General features: G+C 42.5%; 1 protein-coding gene across 7 annotated transcripts in view; it reads left to right on the forward strand.

The window, feature by feature from the left end:
• The first annotated feature begins 2,982 nt into the window (after nt 1-2,982).
• ZNF280D (zinc finger protein 280D) overlaps nt 2,983-20,419 on the forward strand; it is a 94,214-nt gene continuing 76,777 nt past the window's right edge. For 2 of the 7 annotated variants that reach the window (XM_004578062.2, XM_058665808.1), the window contains exon 1: nt 2,984-3,406. In XM_004578062.2, the coding sequence (XP_004578119.2) occupies nt 3,140-3,406 (267 nt within the window). In that variant the 5' untranslated portion in view covers nt 2,984-3,139. Of the gene's footprint in view, nt 3,407-20,419 lie in introns of all 7 variants that reach the window. The other 5 variants (XM_058665802.1, XM_058665805.1, XM_058665801.1 and 2 more) reach the window with 4 other exon arrangements.

Below are 20,419 nucleotides of genomic sequence, written 5' to 3' on the forward strand. Positions count from 1 at the left end.
TATGCTGGTTCTCTCCCAAATGGTCACAAGGCCTGGTGCTGAGTTGATCTGAAGCCAGGAGCTTCCATAACTCTCACATGGCTTCAGGGGCGCAAGGTCTTGAGCCAACCTCAGCTGCTTTCACAGTCTATAAGCAGGGACACTAACTGGCACCCATATGGGACAATAATGCTTGCAGGTGGAAGATTAGCTTGTTGGCCCAAGAATTTCTCTTTTCTCTTCAAACACAAGTCTTGGGCTTCACTTTGGCCTCTGAAATGAAATTTGATTCAGAGAATAAGGGTAATTCTGACAGTTTTATTTCAGTTAGCTCATTCTTGGACCTACTATGGGGGAAACAAATTAATTCTGCCTGAATTTCATAAATGAATAGAAGGAATTTGGGGAAAGAAGCAGGAGAATCACCCACATCCATTACTACCAGTCAGGGAAGAATGTAGAGCATAATTTCCCTTAAGGAAAATTACTGTGAAGATTCAATGCTTACAAAAGGAGGCTGAAGATAAGACACTGTGGTGCAGTTAAGCCACTGCTTGGGATGCCCTCATCCCAAATCAGAGTACTCCTCTGAGTCCTGGTTACTCTGAATCTCTGATCTAGCTTTCTACATATGGGAGGCAGCAGGGACCCAAGTTCTTCTCACCGATAGTTCCTGGCTCTTGGTCTGGCATAGGTCTTGATATTGCTGGCAAATGAGGAGTCAATCAGTAGGTAGAAAATCTCTATGTCTCCTCTACCACTTTGCATTTCAAACAAAAATCTTTAAAAAGGTAGTGTGTATGTGTGTGTGTGTGAGTGAGAGAGAGAGAGAGAGAGAATATAACAGGTCAGCATGAAGGAAGCTAATGAGGAGGGATTGGAGAGTGGCAGCATGGGTGTGGCAGTCCCTGTATGCAACACCCAAACTCCATAACTTACATGCAGACACAGCTACTGGGGTTGCTCCACCGAGAAAATTTCTGACATGGGTGGCTGTGAAGTAATGAAATCAACATGCTTGGAACTCCCATCATACACCTGATGCCATAATTCTAAGATTTGATCTGCATCCTGACACTTCTGAGAATTCTTAAAAAGGGGCAAGTAAACAGGAGGAACTTGAGCCCTGCCTCAAACTCCACCCTATTTGAATATTCAATTAAGTCCTGCTACCACTGCTTCTTATCTTATGAAAGGACCACCATAAATCCTGAAGACTGCAGTTCATTTGAAATTGCTGTACTCGTTCTTCAAGTGTGCACTCTCATGAACTTTACAAAAATCTTACTTTCCTGCTAACTTTTATCTAAGTTTCTTCCTTGAATTCTTTCTAATGTGTTGACAAGAATATGGACCAGGTCTAGCCAAGGTCTTCTGTATAACAGGAAGAGAAACTCTTAAAATATGCTAGGGAAGTGGAAAGCAAATCAAGATAACCTAGAATGGTGCTCTAGGAAACAAGGAAGAGTAATTTTAAGGATGGAGTAGGTAAAAATCCATTAAGTCATTTCTGGTTATGTACATTCCAATCTAACCAGGCATCCCTTGCAATTCAGTTTCTCATATAAATGTTCCTTTTGAAGAATACCTCGGCCAGATTTTTTTGTTGCTGTTCTTCATGGTAGTTAGTTTTTCATGAAACAAAATGTAGAATTTTGGTCAATACATCTGTTTATATAATTAGTTGGCATGAGCTGACAACATGAAGTTCTGTGTCTGTGAACAAAGACCAGACTAAAGCGTACAGATGAAATCTTCACCATCAAGATAAAACACCTTGCTAACCTTGATGCACTCTATTTGAAAAACCATGACTTAAAGATGTTCCATGATTCTGGAATTTTAAACTTTGTTTGTTTGTTATTCCTTCCCCCTATCTCCCCCCCCCCCCCCAGTAAGGTAATATTTAGGGCCAGCAGGGAACAGAAAGCTGAGTAGAGTATTAAGAAAGGGTCATGCTTCCGTGACGCAAATTCAATGAAGCATATCTCTTTGAGAGTATTTTTGAGTTAAAGGTATTACAAAACAGCAAACAGAAGAAGCCTTTCTGTTTATCTCCCTGCTTCTGCCTTTTGGATAGGATATAAACCTTCCTTTCCTGGGGACAATTTTTGTGAGTTTAGACATAGCACCAGCAGAAATCTACAACCACACATTTAGTCCATCAGTTCCCACCCATCTGTTTCCCTTTCTAGTTGCCTACCTTTGGAAGTGGAACTTGCTTGCCTTTTTATCCTGTCTATGCTCCAGAGATACTGTCCAATGTTGTTGTGACCAGTACAGACGCCAGAGTTCTAAGTCACTGCCTTCAATTATCATCCACTGAAGTTTCTTGCACATGGTGTATGCTACATGAAATAATAAACTTTTTTTTCCTCCCATTGTTGATCTTTTGTTACATGGTTCCCAGCAAACATTTATGAGGGTTGGGGGCGAACCATATTTCTTCTGTGGTACCTGTAGCCGTGCAGGTAACTACAGATGATCCAAGTGGCTTTCAGGAAGATTAATCTGGGAGTGCTCATCAATATGGAGGCTATTGCGATGACATACGCGAGAAAAATTGGGGTAGGTCTAAAGATGTCAAGTCAAAGAGGAAGCTAGAATCTGTAAGATGCAGTGACGAATGATGTGTCTACTCAGGTTCTCATGAGGTAAGAGTTCAAGTCTGGGTCACTCTAACAGCTGGACCACTAGGGTCACTGCCCTTGCAAAGACAATTGGTAAAGGCTGTCTTCCTTACAGATCAGAACGCAAAGTTTGGTGCTTACTATGGAGTAGTACCTTTGCACATTTTTTCTTGTTGAGAAACTGATAACTTAAAAAAAAAAAAACGACCAATATCCATATGGCAGGATTTGAAAAGCCAGGGCCAAAACATGCTTAGTAAATTCGGCCACTTAATAAAACGTCTTCTTCATCTGGGCGATGACTTCATTCTTCACGCACAGTTCCCTGCAACCCTGGCATTTCTGACTTCTCCAGCCCTTCCACACAAGGCGGGCCTACTGCGTTCCTGAAGACTCACAATGTCGGGGCCGCTGCCTCGGGCTGGCCAGCGGGCAGGCCCGAACCCATCGCCTCGCACACGCCGGCCCAAGCCCGCAGCCGATGCGTGGCGTGTGGCGAAGGCCTTCGAGGGCCCCACGACGCGGCGCACATGCCTGGGACCCGCCCGCCCGCCCTTCTCTCGCGTCGGCGACAAGACCGGGAGCCCGGACGCGCGGAGGCTGACCTGGAGCCTACCCATGAGGCAGCGCGCCGGTTGTTCGCGAACCCCCTCACCCCCCTTCTCCCGGCTCGGCTGCCTGCTCCGCAATGGGAGCCGCCGCCGTTGCCGCCGTGTAGTTTTTCGTGCTCCTCCTTTTCCTCCTCCTCTTTCTCCTCCTCCTCAGGGCTCCAGTCAGGCCGATCCGCTCCGCTCACGGTAAGCGCCCCCCCGCCCCCGCCCGCCCCGCGCTGCAGCAGGCAGAGGCCCTCCCGCGCGGCCTGCGCCGCCTCACTCCGGGGGCGCAGGGCTGGGGGGTCTCGAGGCCGGCGCGGGTCGTCGGGAGCGCCCAGGGCGCAGGGGAGGGGACCGGCTGCGCGGAGGCGGTGGCGGCCGGCCCGCCATCTTGCTGCGGCCCCGGCGGGGGAGGGCTGGCGGCGCGACGCGGCAGCTCCCTCTCCTTGGGCTGCGGCAGGCCCGGGCTGCGCAGGCCGCCGCCTCGCCTCCGCCCGCGCCGCCTCACCGCCCAGGCCTCGCGCCTGTTTGTTCCCTGCCTGGTTTTGCCTTCTGTTTGCTCTCCCCCTCCCCTCCTCTCCTCGGCTGCCCCTTCGGTCCTTTGTACGTTTCGTGCCGATATTTGGCGGAGACCCACGCTCTTCGCAGCACAGCCCACCCCGAGTGTGTCGAGTCGTAGGAAGAGACCAAAGGGTGTTCGGAAGTTGGAGGCTCGAGGCCCGTCATTTGACGGAGGGGCTCAGCCGTCCCCCTCGGCCCGCAGGCTCGGTCTTGTCAGCGGGACTTCTGCCCCCCCCGCCCCGCGCTGCCGTCCACGTCCCGTTATTGTGTGCAGGCGAAGGGCCCTGAGGAGAATCGTAAAGATGCAAACATTTTCTCACCGAATCCTGTGGGGTTCGCCTGATAGGCTGGAATGAGCGCTCTCGTTCAGCTTTTTCACCTGCCTTCGGGAAGGAAGACTTCCTGCCCAACTTATCTCAAGTTTTCCTGCTTTTCAGGAGGATGTAAAAACGCCGTAGCAAACCCACTTCTGCCAGCCTGAGAGACCTTTGGCCAAAGCGCGCCCTTTGTTTAGCGACTTTTGAGTTTCTTCAACATTGTCAATTTAAAAACTAGGCTTTTCTGTTTATTTATTTATTTATATATTTTTTTCGGGGGGTGGGTGGGTTGGATTGGTTCGTTTTCAGAATCTGATGTCTTTGGATGCTGTTAAACCCAAGATTAAGAGCTGCTGCCAGGAGACCTGGACAGTACAAAAGCCGCCTCTTAGCATTTGTAAGGTGCCCTGCTCTGGGGAATCCCTGGGCCTCTCAGGCTGTCAGCAGAAAAGATGAACCGTGCCTTTGCTTACAAAATGGACTTGGGGCTTTGTGCCCTTGATATTTCCACCTTGTTAGAAACACTATCCTACTATCTTGTATTTTTATCAGTCGGGTCATTTCAGCCAATTTGTACCTTGTAGTCCCTTTTGAAGTGGTCTTTGTTGATAGGTGTGTTTGGGAGATAAGGAAGCAAGAGTCTCCCGGACTTGGAAACTGGGGACTAGGAGGAGCTGAGCTGGTTGTAGAATATTAGGTCTTCTGGACCATTTTGGCTGGGATGAAGTGGTTGGGAACAGGAAAGAAGACTCAGCAGAAGTGTAGGGGATACCATTCAGTTGCCCCTTTCACATTTCTGTTTTCCAGATATCTTCGTTTTGCCACTTTCTGTTATTCAAGTACTCTGTTTTTTCAAGCGCTGTGGAGTTGAATGACCTGTTTGAACACTTGTGCCTACCACCTAATTTTCAGTGGTTAACATTTTGTCACATTTGTGTTAGTGCTGAGTATTTCAGAGGATCACCCCTAAATACTGTATGTCATTGTGCTTACTCTTAGAAGGCCATTTTCCTATATACTGTGTTAGAGTGCCATACTCACACTTGGGAAGTACAGAATATATGCTAAAGTCTACTACAAATACGTAATATGTATTAGCATCGTTTTGAGTCATTCTTTTGGAACCAGAATCCAGTCGTTTGTTGTGTTTATTTCTTTTAGTCTCATATAATTTGGAGTTACTCCCACCCTTCTTGTTTTTTTAAATGCTATTGAGCTTCTGAAGAACCCTTGTCAGTAGTCTTGTAGAATAACCCACATTTGTAGAGTAACTGCATATTGTGTTTTACTTTATTGAAAATTCCTCCTTCCATTTTTCCCTCCACCCCTTATATTAGTTACACACTTGAAAAGTTAGGGGCTAAACACTTGAGTAGATTTAGGTTTAATATTTTTGACAAGACTAACTCAAATAGTATGTTTCAGAAGGCACATACAGTAGGGTTCTCCTATCAGTAACACTGTTTGATCTCTTAGATAAGATGACCAGCTATGTTTCTCTTGCAAACATTTCCTTTTGCAATTAGCAAGTAGTCTGAGGTGTGATGTTTTGGCATAAACCTGGTATGAGTTTAGTAATCTAATGAACAGGAAGGGTCCTGTGGGAATGGGAAATAACAGGGGCAGTTGGACGAGGCCTGCCTAATTTAGGGAACCTGGAATTGGGATGCCAAGGGAGAAAAGGCAGAAAGACTTGATGTGTTTCAGATTTTGCTTAGGGTGATTGTGGTGGCACGAGTTCTGATGTTGGAAAGTCAGAAATCTCAGCATTCCCACATCAGTACATTGTGTCTAGTTCAGCTCCTGGCTTGGATGTTCTTATTAGGGGAGAGAAAGGCAAAGGAAAGGAATAAATGATTTTTTTATCCTCCTTCCTCACCCCTGCTTTTTGTTATTGTTGAACATAAAATTTGAAACCATATGAAGAGTTTTGTTTTTTTTACAGACACTGGCATAGTAATTTTTATAAATGAAAAGTAAACTACTTTTAGATATTGGATATTGGAAATTTATACTAAAAACATATTTTTGTTTTAGTTCATCCCTTATCTCTAATCTTTATAATACATGTGACTTCAGGATCATTTAGGTAAGAACCTTTAAATTGGTTAATGATTGAGAATACATTGAGCTCAGGACAGTAATTAGTTTTCTTTCAGACAGGAAAGATCATGGAGTGTGTTTGAAATTCAGATTGTGTAGGAATGGATTGACTTCCATTTCTATTTGTGAAAATTCACAGAAATTCTGTTCTTGTTAAGAGTACCAGCTGAGGAAAATTTTTTGCTGAATAATACTCAGCCAATCCCATGCTTCTGAAAACTGTTGTCATGTTATGACAGAATTTTGGGATTCTTTTGTAATTTTTGTATTGCTTGTTATCTCTTGGTTCTGCCTTCAGCCATTTCAGAATTTCTGTGTAGATTTTGCATCTTCCAAGTTAGGATGTTTCATTGGCACTGATGCCCAGATGTTTTCCAGATTTTTGTTTAAAGATTTGTTTTTATAGGAAAGTCAGATATGCAGGGAGGAGGTGACACAGAGGGAAAGATCTTTCATCTGCTTATTCACTCTCCAGGTGGCCACAACGGCCAGAGCTGAGTTGATCCAAAGCCATGAACCTGGAGCTTCTTCAAGATCTCCCATGCAGGTGCTTTCTCAGGCCACTTAAAGGGGAGCTGGATGGGAAGCAGAGCTGTTGTGCCCATGTTGGGATCCAGCGCATGCAAGGCGAGGACTTTAGCCACTAGGCTACCATGTCGGGCTCTTTTTTCCAGATTTTGTAGGTGTATATACTTGAAATGGACAGCATCATATGAAGGCCACAACTAATTACTCAACTGTCATACAAGATCCTGGAACTATTTATGTTGTAAATACTGGCTTGGGATTTCAAATGCAGTCTAATAGGTTCTAGCTTGTCATTCTTTTTGTCTTTTTACATATGTACCAATCAAATGTTTGAAATGTTTTTGAAACCTGTGGTGGTTTCATTTTGGCTTCTTTGTAAGATATTTTCAGATTCAAATTTACAAATAATCTAAAAGAGTGATCTACTCAGAACGTTTCAATTTTTGCATCTTTGTTTCCTTCCAGTCACTTTTGTGTGCACTTGCAGTTAACACTTGTGAATTTATGAGTTGTATCATATAGTCCTAGTGCACATATGTAAGAGATGAGGGTGTACTAACATGTCTTTTAGCAAAACAACATGGTATGTGTTGTTATTGCAAGTGAATGACATGAAGTCCTTCCCGCTTCATGGCAGTATCTTATTTCCTTTTTATTTTCAGAAGCATTCACGTTTTGATTGTTGAAATTGAAAACATTTGTCTTGGATGTCTCATTTGAAGGCAGTCTGAGATTTCTCTTACGTGATTGGTTATAATGTCAACATTAGAACCTAAAATGCTGTTAACTATCTTTACATTTGTTTTCTGGCTCACCTAATAATTGGGAAATATCTTCCTTAATTTTCTTCTCTTTCCTTATGGGTACAAACTAAGAAAAAATTTGAGTGCTTGACTGTTGCAGCCAGTGAGCGCTAGAAGCAGGTGAATAGGATCTGGACACACTGCTGCGAGTACACCTTTTTGGCTTCAGGATTGTTTTAAGATGAAGGCAATTGAGAATCAGCAGATGGAGGAAGAGTGTGGTGCCCTCCCTTTGTCTGCTTGAAAGCAAGGCATGAATTTACTTTTTCCCCTTTTTCCAACTCCTGGCAACCATTAATCTGCATTCTGTCTCTATGGATTTGATAATTTTGGATATTTGATGTATACATATTCAACTGAGTGGTTTGTGTTAATAGCATGCATCAATACTTTGGAAAAAAAAATTTCTGAATAATATTACCCTGCTTGGATAAACTGGGGTTTGTTATGCTTTTGTCAGTTGAACATCTGGGTTATTTCCACTTTTTTGGCTGTGAATAATACAGAACTGATTTTTAGAGTTCAGTTTGGGAAATACTGAGTTTGAGATGAATTTAGGTATTGTAGATAGCATTGTTTGGTTAAGAGGAGAGAATTGATGTCAAAGTTAGAGTCTGTTATTTGATACTTTTATATAAATCGTGCAATACAGATTGCTCCTGAAAACTGATAGCTGAGTTTGTGGAATTTATTAGACTTATCTCCTCGGGAACAGTTTGTTTAGAGCTGAGATCTAAACTTTATGGAAAACCTATTTTACAGTATTTAAGGAAGAAGGAATGTGGATAATCTATAGACTTTAAAAGGAACCCATTGGGTAGAGAACTGCACCATTGGTGTACAGAAAATTACTAAAGTGGGTCTTTCAAGAAATAGGATTAAACTAGATGTAAGAAAATGAAAATGAAGAAAAAATAATTTGATTTGACTGTTGAAGTACTTGAGTAAATAGTTTTAGCAAAGGACTATGTGGTAACTGCCCCTTGTACACTGGCAACCTGGGTAGCAAAGACAAGAGCAAATTGCAGCCTGGCTAGATTTGGAGGAGGCTTTGGGTTGGAGTCAAAGAAAATAGTGCAAAGGGAGATAAACAATATGCTGTTGTGAGAGAAAATGACCCCTTTGTATATAAGGAAGCCTGAAAAAGTTCATGGGAAATGTAAAGTTCTGTCTATCCATCCACATTTTTAAGCTCCTTTGCATAAGTATTCAGCAACTGCTGCTTTAGAAGGATTTGTAGATTTAAGGTGTATCCTGAAGAATAACCTTTCTACTTATTACTATTACATTTAAATTTTTTGTTTCTTTTAATGAAAGTTGAAATTCTAAAATATTATATATCATGTCATGTCAGGATAATAAAACATGTTTGAGGTATTTGATCTGAATCAGTATAAAGTAGGTTTATGGTATCATTGGGAGTTTCAAGTTAAACCAATTGAAGTTTCAAGTTAAGCAGCTTTATTAAAATGAAATTTTCATGGTTTAATAGCTACTGACTTGAGATTTTTTTTAATTTTTTACTTTGATAATAAAAATATCTCTTTCAACCTAGTTAGAAATTTACATAGCTGTACTAGATGGCTATGTTTATAGGGTTTGAAATTTTCTTCATGGGATCTTAACGTGATCATTTTCAATCACATAATGCTTGGATTTGTTATATTTTTATTTGGAGATGTATCTTATCTAAAATTCCTCTCATTGTGATGCTAATTGTTCTTATATTAATGTGAAATCTCTTACCCTATAATTCATTATGTCTGAAACCACTGTTTTTGAAGTGCTTTGGTTTGATTCTTATTTTTTCTTTTTAAGATTTTATCTGAAAGGCAGAATTAGAGTGAGAGAGAGAGTGAACTCTCCCATCCCATGGTTCATTACCCAAATGACTATAGTGGCTGAAACTGAGCCAGGTCAAAGGTAGGAGCCAGGAACTTCATCCAGTTCTACATGGTGGCAGCGGCCCAAGCTGCCTTCCCAGGCACATTAGCAGGGAACTAGATCAGAAGTAAACTGGTGCCCATATGGGATGCCATTACTACTGGCAGCAGTTTAATGTGCTGCATCACAGTGCTCTGCCCTGATTTGTTTTTGACTTGCCATTTAGTAGTACTATTTTGGGCACGGTCCTTACTCTCCAAATCTCAGCTTCTCCAGCTATAAAATGGGAATGCTAATAGTGTGTTTCATTGGGATTTACTTAATTTTTATTTGAAAGGCAGTTTGGTACAGAACAAAGACAGAGGAGGGATGGGAGATGGAAGTCGTCCATCCTCTGGCTTATTGTCCCAAATGTCTGCTCCAGTTTGTGCTGGACCAGGCAGGCTGAAACTAGGATCCATTTTTCCCTGCAGAATACCCAGGTAAGTGGGAGGAACTCAAGTACAGGAGCCATCACTTAATCAAGCAAGTACTCCAGTGTATCATGTTGGTATCCCAAGGAATGGCTTAAGTGCTGGGCCACAATATCTGTTCCTCGTTGGGATTTTTAAGGATTAAATGAAATAATGAATGCCAAGTGGGGATTGTAATCTTTCTGATTTTAGACTCAAATCTTATAATTTTGAAACTTGTAAATCACAAATCTGATCCACACAGTGCTTCTTGTTTGACTCTTAACTGCTACCAAATAACTTTTTGCTGCTTATTTTAAAAATATATTTATTTTTAATTAGGAATGCAGATATACAAAGAGAAGGTGATATGGAGAGAAAAGATCTTTATGTTCGCTGATTCACGACAGGAATCAGGAGCCAGGAGCCAGGCTGTGAAGCCAGGAGCCAGGAACCTCCTCTGGGTCTCCTACATGGGTTCAGGGTCCCAAGGCCTTGGGCCATTCTCAACTGTTTTCCCAGGACGCAAGCAGGGAGTTGGAAGGGAAGTAGAGCAGCCGGGATGCAAACCAATGCCTATATGTGATCCTGGCGTGTGCAAGGCCAGGATATAGCCATTAGGCTATCATGCCATACATGCTGCCTATTATTTTTAAGTCACAATGGCTTCTTTTCAGTTTCTCATCTTTGGTGTGTTCCGTTCTGCCATGATTTAGCAGATTGCAGGGTCTTGTCCTCTTGGGTTGTTGCCAAATAGTCACAGGCTGGAGTTGGCTGATAGAAAACTTTAATTGTGACGTGTAAAGGTGACAGTGGGGATGTCTAACTGAAATGCAGTTTAGGAGGGCTTTTACAGCAGGGATGGGGGAGTATCCAGAATGTGGAATAGGGAGAGCAGAAGGGCTCTTCCTGCTTGCATCCGGAAACTACAGAGAGGGCAGCAAGAACATTCTTCCTGCCTGCCGGACACATCTAGGATGTAGAAGAGAGGCAGGTGGATCCTTCCCGCTCAAGCAGTATACATCTTCATGCTTTGTGTGTTTAGAACTCTTATACTGGTTTCTTGCAGCTTTCATTGGCTGACTAGCGATCTGGCTCTTTCAAGTAGTGTTGCAAGATTCACCTCCCTGAAGTGCCATCTGAAAAAAACAATCCTGGAACATCATCTGAGAAAACACAGAATGAGTAAACTGTTTTAAATTCTCTGTCCTGGTTTTGCACTTTCTTGCCTAAATCACAGTCTCTGTTACAGTACATCTTTTGCACATACTGTTCATTTTGCATGAAATGTTTTGTTCCTTCTGTTTGCCTCCAACCCTTTGTTAATGGCTATAACAATTCTCTGTTCCTCCTCCTTTCCTCAAATGACAACTTAATAATCACTCTGTTTTAGGGAATCCAGCTTAAATTGTGCTAATAACTCCAGTTCATAGGCTTCATTACACTTATTTTTAGCTTATATCTCTTTGTATGAATATCTGTCTCTCGATTTATAAATATGTTTCATGTGTATAACAACTGTATCTTAGTTTTGATTCGTTATTCTGATTTGGCACATAGTACATGCTTTATAAATATAGCATTGGAAGGAAAAACTCTTCATCTATGGATTTCTGGCAACCAAAAGGTATCTGATAAGTTCAAAATTGATACTTTTGTAAATTTTTTTTTTGGCAAATGCAAGCCTTTACTATCATTCTCTTTGAGATCTTTTAAAGCCTCATTTTATTATCTTACATATTTTTTTTAAATGGTAATGAGAAGAAGACGTCTTTCCTTTAAGGATTAATGTATATGCTTCCTTCACAGTAGCCCTACTAGGTATGATTGCCTTTTTTCAAACTCTTGACTTAAGTATATATGTAATATATATGATTTGTTTTACTTATTTGAAAGGCATAGTTAGAAGGAGGGACAAAGATTTTTTATCTGCTGATATACTCCCCAAATGTTTGCAATGGCCAGTTCTGGGCCAAGCTGAGTCCAGAAGCCAGGAGCTTCTTTAAGAATTCCAGCCTGGGTGCAGGGGCCCAAGCATTTGGACCATTCCCATTGCTTTCCCAGGTACATTAGTAGGAAGCTGGATTGGAAGTGGAGCAGCTGAGGCTCTTATGGATATTGGCAATGTAGACAGTAACTTAACTCACTACATCACAGCACATACAGGCCTTGATCCAAAGATTGTTAACTTTTTAATTCATAGAATCTTATGAGAACTTGATACACTACCTTGTCTTCCCAGAAATTTTGTGTAAAATGCATGAAATTTTGAAATTCTTTGTATAGTCCCCCACACTTTAACATTATCCAGAGTCTTTGCCACTGTAAAAATTTTTATTTATTTTCATTTTTTATTTATTGAAGAGGGACACAAAGAGAGCGTCTACCTGCTGGTTCATTTCCCAAATGCTCCAAACGGCTGAGGTGGAGTCAGGAGCGGGGAAGTTAGTTCAGGTCTTCTATGTGGATGTTAAGGACCTAACTATTTGATTTAGCGTCTGCTGCACACCAGGGTCTACAACAACAGGAAATCGATATATAAAGCCAGATTCAGACATTGAAGCAGGCACTTTGATAAGGAATGTTGTCACCTTAGCCATGAGACCAGTCTTGCCACTAGGCCCTTGTTACCACTTTTGGTTTTTATTATCACAGTAATTTTGCCCTATTTTGTATTTATTAATCTCCCTAATAAATAACTTACCAAGTTGAGATCTTTTTCATACCCTTTGCAGTATTGATGTTTTTATGTTACATTAAATACTGAGTGACTGTGATTTTTTAAAAATTCTTAATTGTTTGTAGATTGATTTTGCCAGCTTAGATAATTGTTTTGACTTTAGGGAATCCATCTAGATTTCTGCTAATTCAGAGACGGTGTTAAGTTTTAGGTAAATTACCTTCAGATAATAATTTTTTTTGTTTGTTTAAATTAGGAAGTAGTCAGGGGAAGTTGGCCCAACTACTCATCTCATGTGTTTGGAACTAAAGTAACCTCTTTTAGGACCTGGGTTTTGCCTACTTAATCCTATCTTTTTGTAGACCACTTTTTTTTTTTTTAAGGCTGAATCTCAACCTTTTTAAAGATTATAAGTATTCATAGTCTTCCCTTTTTAGGTCTTGTTTTCCTGAGTGATCTTTATCAGGAGGCAGTGTTCTTTTTTTTTTTTAAGATTTTTTTTTTTTTTAATTTTTATTACAAAGTCAGATATACTGAGAGGAGGAGAGAGAGAGAGGAAGTGGAGCTGCCGGGATTAGGACCAGCAACCATATGGGATCAAGGCAAGGACCTTAGCCACTAGGCCACGCTGCTGAGCCCAGAAGGCAGTGTTCTTAAAAAAATCAGAATCTTTGAGTAATTAGGTGAGATATATCTTCTCAAGTATCTTAAGATTCTAGGAATTTTGTCTGCAGTGTTTTTAGGTGCTGATGATAGTCATGTTCTGGTTTATGTGGTTGGAATGTGCCCTTTTCAACAAGAAGAACTAGACAGATTCTGAAAAAGATTGATACTTAGCTGACACTGAAGCAAGTTTTAGCTGTCAGTTTCTAATTGTGTGTGGGTTTAGTGCTTTTTGTTTCTAATGCCAGAGTAGATGATATCCTTTGCTTTTCTAATTCTGTTACAGTGGATTTCCATAGTAAAATTATCAGGTGATATGAAATTAATGTACAGTGGAGTTCTAAAAATAGCTCCTTATTCTTAGATTTCATATGATCTTTGTTCAAAGAAATATTTGTTTATTTGAAATATAGTGTGACAAAGAGAAGGAGAAACAAGGAGAAATAAAAATAGTCCTTGGTGTATTAGTTCACTTTCCAAATGGTTGTACCAGCAGGGACTGGGCCTGGCTGGAGCCAAGAGTCAAAAACTTTAATTGAATCTCCCATGTAAGTGACAGGAACTCAAGGACTTCAACCACTGTTTGATATTATGTAGTACATTAGCAGAGTTGAGTCAGAAGTAGAGCTGGGATTCTAATTGGCACTTCAGTATGGGATATTGGTATGCCATGTGGCAGCTTAACCTGCTGCCAACCTATCCATAGGATTTTAAGTTAATGAACATTAAAATCAATTTAATTTTCTAATACTTTCTTGAGGTGGGAATTCTTGAAGGATCACACAATTCGAGTTGAATATGCTTCATTATTACTCAAAGATAAGTTTACTAATTAGAAGTTAGAGTTCTAAAATTATAACCCTCCATTTCTTCTTTTTTTTTAAAGATTTTATTTTTATTGGAAAGTCAGATATACAGAGAGGAGAGACAGAGAGAAAGAGCTTCCATCTGTTGATTTACTCCCATGCAGCCACTATAGCTGGAACTGAGCTGATCCAAACTAGGAACCCGGAGCCTCTTCCATGTGTCCGACATGGGTGCAGGGTCCCAAAGCTTTGGGACATCCTCAGCTGTTTTCCCAGGCCACAGGCAGGGAGCTGTATGGGAGGTAGGGCCGCTGGGGTTAGAACTGGAGCTCATATGGGATCCCCGCATGTGCAAGGTGAAGACTTAAGCCACTAGACTACCATGCTGGGCTCTGATTTTTTTAAAAAAAATTTTTTTCTTATTTTTTGTCTTTTATGGTATAATTCCTTAGGATCTGGGACTTCCTCCTCCCCAATTCTCACCCTTTCCCCTGACTGATTTTCCCCATATTATTGCAATAGCATAGTTATTCATAAGCAGTCGTAAGTCCATCAGTCTGTCATTTAAGTGTGTCCTGACATTGCTGGTACAGACAATGTCAGACAGTCCAGCATCCCATTGTCTAGGTATTTCCAACAGTTTATTGGGAGTCCATCTTTGATTTGGAAGTAGGGATACATACTGCAATGTATCTCCACATCTGATTATGATAGTCTCTGTTATGCCATCACTATACGTTCCCTTAAATGAGAAGCAACAAAACAAAGTCAACAACAGGTATGAAGTTAAAACAAAAATATACAGCACCATGGAGTCGTTAAACACACCACTGATTAACCAACACATGGGTGAAGAAAAAAACACAAAAGCCTCTTGGATAAAATGATGCCACGGTGTGATTCATAAGCCAGTGATGAATTTGACAAAAGAAACTACTTGGAAGAAATGAAAATGAAAACAAAAGCATCAAAACACATGGGATGTAGCAAAAATAGTATGGAAAGAGTTATGTCTTAAAATTTGCATGAAGGCTGCCTTATATTAGAACATATGATATTTGTCCTTTTGGAATTGGCTTATTTCACTGAGCATAATGGTTTGTTGTTGGGTCCGTCTAGTTGGAAATGGTACAATTTCATTCTTTTTAATGGCTGAGTAATATTGCATGGAGTAGATGTACCAGTTTCTTTAACCATTCCTCTTTGGATGGGCATCTGGATTGTTTCTTTGTCTTTGTTATTGTAGATTGTGCTGCTGTAAATATGGGATTACAGATCCCCTTCTCATATCCAGTTTTCATTTCCTTTGGATATATTCCTAGGAGTAAGATAGCTGGATCATATGTCAGGTTTATTTGCAATTCTCTAAGCATTCTCCATACTGATTTCCATAGTGATTGTAGTAGCCTACACTCCCACCAGCAGTGAAGGAGGATTCCTTTCTTCCCACATCCATGCCAGCAAATGTTGTTAGTAGAGTTCTGAGTGTAGGCCAGCCTCACTGGAGCTAGATAGAACCTCGGTGTGATTTTCGTTTGTATCTCCCTGATGGCTAGGGAGTCTGAGCATCCTTTCATATGTCTGCTAGCCATTTGAATCTGTTCTTTTGAAAAATGTCTGTTGATTTCCTTCACCCATTTCTTCGCAGAGTTTTTTTTTTTTTTTTTTTTTTTTTTAACTGTCCCTGGGTTTCTGAAGCTCTTTGTAACTCCTGGATATTAGCCCTGTATCAGTTGTGTAGTGTGCAACGATTTTCTCCCTTTCAGTTAGTTGCTTCTTCACTTTGTCATTTCCTTTGCTGTACAGAAGCTTTTTAGTTTGATGTAGTCCCATTTGTTTGTCTTTGACTGCCCATGCTTTCAGTGTCTTTTCCAAGAAGTCTTTCCCCATTACTATATCTTGGAGTGTGCTTCCTATGTTTTCCTTTAATAATTTGATGGTTTATGGGTGTAGATTTTGTCCTTGAAATATTTAGAGTTGGTTTTTTTTTTGTATAATGTGACAGGTACAGGTCTTGTTTTTTAATTCTGCAGGCTGCTATCCAGTTGTCCCAACGGCATTTGTTGAATAGACCAGGCTTTTTCCCTGGATTGTTTTCAATTTTCTTGTCAAAGATTAGTTGACTGTACATGTGTGGGCTCCTTTCTGATTTTTCTATTTGTCCCATTGATCTTCTTTTCTATTTCTGTACCAGTACCAGACTGTTTTGATGACCATTGCTCTGTAATATGTCTTAAGGTCTGAAATTGTGATTCCTCTACCTTGATTTTTAGTCTTCAGGATAGCTTTGGCTATTCGTGCTCTCTTGTGTTTCCAGATGAACTTTTGTATCTTTTCTATTTCTGAGAAGAATGTTGTTGGGATTGCATTGAATTTGTATATTATTTTTGGTAATATAGATATTTTGATGATGTTAATCCTGCCAATCCAGGAACATGGTAAGTTTGTCCATTTTTCAATGTGTTCTTCTATTTTTTTAATGTTTTATACTTTTCATCATAGAAATATTCCACATGTTTAGTTAGATTAATTCCTCTGTATTTAAGATTCCTCTATTTTAAAAGGGACTGTACTTACAGTTTCTTTCTCAGCCATGGAATTGTTTGTATACACTGGTGCCATTGGTTTGCATTCATTAATTTTGAATCCTGCTACCCTGCTAAAGTCTCTTATGAGTTCCAGTAGTCTCTTGACTGAGTCTTTTGGTTCTGCTATGTAGAGAGTCATGTCATCTGCAAATAGAGATAATTTCAATTCTGTTTCCAATTTTTTTTTAGAGGACAATTTTTTAAAAATTTATTTTATTTTATTGTATAGTTGTTGACAATCTTTACATAGTTAATTATAGTTAACAAAAAAGGTTCAGGGGGTATAGGGAAGTGGGTAATACTGTTATGTCCGTATTGTTTCCATCGTGTATCTGCGGTAAAGGGGGATATTGAGGGAGAAGCCCCACCTGGTTTCCCGCCCACCCCAAGTCCCGGATGTGGGGCATGCTCTGAGATATTTGCTCAGGTGTTTTTAATAGTTCTCCAGTTATGAATTGCTGCCAGTTTCGCTCGATGAGGTCGTCCACTGATTGATATGGTCCATCATAAAGTCTCCGTTTGCCCCATATTTCGCTGCCAACAACATACAGCTGAGATGAATGATTGACCTGTTCTGTCTTCTGTCTTTTCTTGGTTAGAGTTCTGAGTCCAGCAGTTCGATTGGGGAGATCTCCAAAGAAACTTTGAGGTATTCCCAGACTAGATTCTTCTATGTTCTAGCAAGCACAGGGCCCGGCACAGTTCATCACCCCGATCAGCTGGTGGTTTCAATTGCTGGGTTGTTTCTGTTTTCAGTCCTGAGTTGCACTGGAACCAATGGGTGTTGCAGTCCAGTCTGGTTCTGCCCAGCACATACTCGGCCCTTCAACCAGTGGGAGCTGCAGCCTAGTCGGGGCGACCCACAATAACCCCCACCAGGCCCGCCCCCTACCCTGGTTTGCCAGTATGTGTAGCAGTAGACCAGTCTGTCCCCCATCCCATTTGGCTCTTGTACTTGTCACTGGGTATTAAAGCTTAGTTCCATCTAACCAACTCAACCATCCAGCCCTCACAGATGTTGTTGAGTGCCTCTCTGTCTAGCCACCCCAGCCCCCGTCCTAGTTTTTATGCCCTCCCGTGGGAGTAGTAACCCAAGAGGGGGAAACCCACTATTTCCTTCCCGGGTCTCTCTCAATCCCGGTTGATGCACTCTTCGGGTGGTTCTGTGGTTTGACTTGACAGAATTAGTCCCCAGTGCCAGCTTCTGCCATTTGATGCTGTGGCTAAGCCCTAACAACCCTCACCCACTCTAATTTATGCTTGCACCCTCAGGAATAATCAGCCCAGCCTGGCTTTTCCCTGATCTAGTCCACATGCTGCCCACAGGTGTTGTAGCCCTGCTTAGTCTGGTCTGTCCCCATCCCAGCCCACGCTCTCCAGTGGGAGTAGCTGTCCGGCGAGGGGACCAGCCCCTTAATCCCCCTGCCAGCTCTGCCCCTCCCTTCCTGGATCTCACGTGTGCTAGTTGGGTGCTGCAGTCAAATCCAGTACCGGCAACCACGCCCTGGCATTCCATAATGTGTACTGTTTTTTGTTGCAAACAAAGCTGGCTCGACCCACACTCTGTTCTGGTGCTTGGATTTGCCAGTGGATGACATGAACTGATTCAGCCTGGTCTGCCCCTGACCCATGCCGAATGTATGCCAGTGGGAAACTTTCCATGGCCTATTCTGGGCTGTTTCCTATCATGCTTCTTGCGCTTACCTGCAGGAACTGTGTCCTGCCAGAGGAGTTGCCCAGGCTCCTCCATCAGAACCCCTCCCAATGCCAGATTTTGCACATACCAGTGGGTTCTTGAGCCAACCCTACTCAGTTCACCTCCTGTCTTAGCAGGAACAGTGGCTTTCCTGGCTGGCTTTCACCCCATTCTGGTTCTTGTTGTTGGATGTTTCAGCCCAGCCATGGCTCGTCCATACCCACATACAGCTCACACATGGCTCAGTAGGGGGTTGAGACCCAGCCTAGTCAGTCCCCCATCTACCCTGGTTCTCCATGACACCAGATGGTGTTGGGGTCTGAACTGGCCTGGTGCATCCAATCCCAGCCCACACTAGTGCCTCGGGTGACTACAACTGTTTCCTAGATAGAACGCAGCCCCCATTCCAGCACACGCGCCCCTTGGTGGGAACCTCAACCCAGTTAGGGCGTCCGCTTACCTTCACAATTGGGCCTGTTCCTAACTGTAAATCACGCACCTGCCCGTGGTTGCTCTGAATACCAGTAGGTGCAAGAGCCTAGCTTGGTATGACCTGTGCTCCATGCTGGTTTCTAGTTTGGCTTGTAGGCTAAGGTTTGCTCAGTCCTTCCCAGTACATTCCGTTCCATTACCAATTTACACATCTTGGAGCTACTATGCCCTGCTTGTCCGACCCCCAGATCTGGACGGCGTGTTCACCAGCGAGAGCTATGACTCGCCAGGGGAGTTTCCCAAGTTCCTCCACTTGATCCACTCCCAGACCCAGTTCTCATACATGCCAATGGGTTTTAGGCCAGTGCCCCGTGTACTCTGGCCTCCCATTTGGCCTTGTATGAACTGGTGAATGTTGCAGCCCGGCCCACCCTACAGCCTATTCAGGATGCACATTTGGGTGCTGCTGCCTTGCCCAGTCTGTCACGGGTCCCTTTACCTGTGATTGATGGCAGGGTCCTTGGTCACACCTAGCTTAGTCCATAACCACCCAAACTTTTAGGATTACTAGTGGGGCTAAACTTTCTACAGGGTGTGGCCCACACATCCTGCACAGAATCCACCCCAGGATAAGGTTCTAGGCCACATTATGGCCCTGCCTAATGTGACCAGTCTCCTGAACCATCATTATGTCAGGCAAAACAATATCCTGCTAGACAAGCCTGAGCTTATCTTTTGCATGATAGGTGTTCACAGCTCAGCATTGTTAAGTGATTAGAAGTTCTTCAAAGGAAGAATTACTGGCATTGGGAATCTTTAGGATTGACTCAGCTCCCAGAAACAGTGGGGTCAGCTTGGAGCTACCAAAGCAGCGATTCGGACAACCAGTACCCCAGAGCTCCCCTGCCGGGCGGCCAGCAAGCACAGCCTGGTGCCAAATGGCACACTGGCTGCCTGGGCCCAGCTCACCATGAGCACATGGTGGCTGGGATCAGGATCCAAGCAAGACACTCCCTCCTGCAGCGCTGCTGAAGTTTAAACCCTCAGGCCCAAGGTTGTGCCCCACCCCAATCCCGTCCACTGCCCAATGAGGGCCCCAGACCCACCCAGTCCCAGAGACTCCCCCCCCTCGGTGTACTCACTCAAAAGGAAGCAGCCCCCGAATCCAGGTGGGCCCAGGCCCAGCTCACCATGAGCACATGGTGGCTGGGATCGGGATCCGAGCAAGACGCTCCCTCCTGCAGCCCCCAGCAGCCTCCCGGCTACTGTTTCCAATTTGAATTCCTTTTATTTGTTTTTCTTGCCTAACAGCTCTGGCAAGGACTTCTAGCGCTATATTGAAGAGTGATGGTGAGAGTATAGCCTTCCATTTCAATGTGCCATTAGCAATAGCAATACTAAGAAAGGAGTTGTTTATAAAATGGTATGAAAAATAAAGCAAAACTTTAAGGTTGAGCAATAGGGGCTCGTGTTGTGTTATTGCAGCATCCTGCAACAGGAACCCAGAGGCTTAGCGTGTCCTTTGTTGCTTTCCCAGACTCAGTAGCAGGATGCTGGATCATAAGTTGAGCAGCTTGGACACCAAATAGCAGCTGTGTGGGATGCTGAAATCAGAGGGGGCAGTTTATTGTGCTGTGTCACAATGCTGGCCCCAAGCACAATTCTTAAATGCTTAATGTTTGTTATAGCTAGAATATTCATCTT

The sequence above is a fragment of the Ochotona princeps genome, chromosome 6 (genome assembly GCF_030435755.1).
Source record: "Ochotona princeps isolate mOchPri1 chromosome 6, mOchPri1.hap1, whole genome shotgun sequence".
Taxonomy (NCBI): domain Eukaryota; kingdom Metazoa; phylum Chordata; class Mammalia; order Lagomorpha; family Ochotonidae; genus Ochotona; species Ochotona princeps.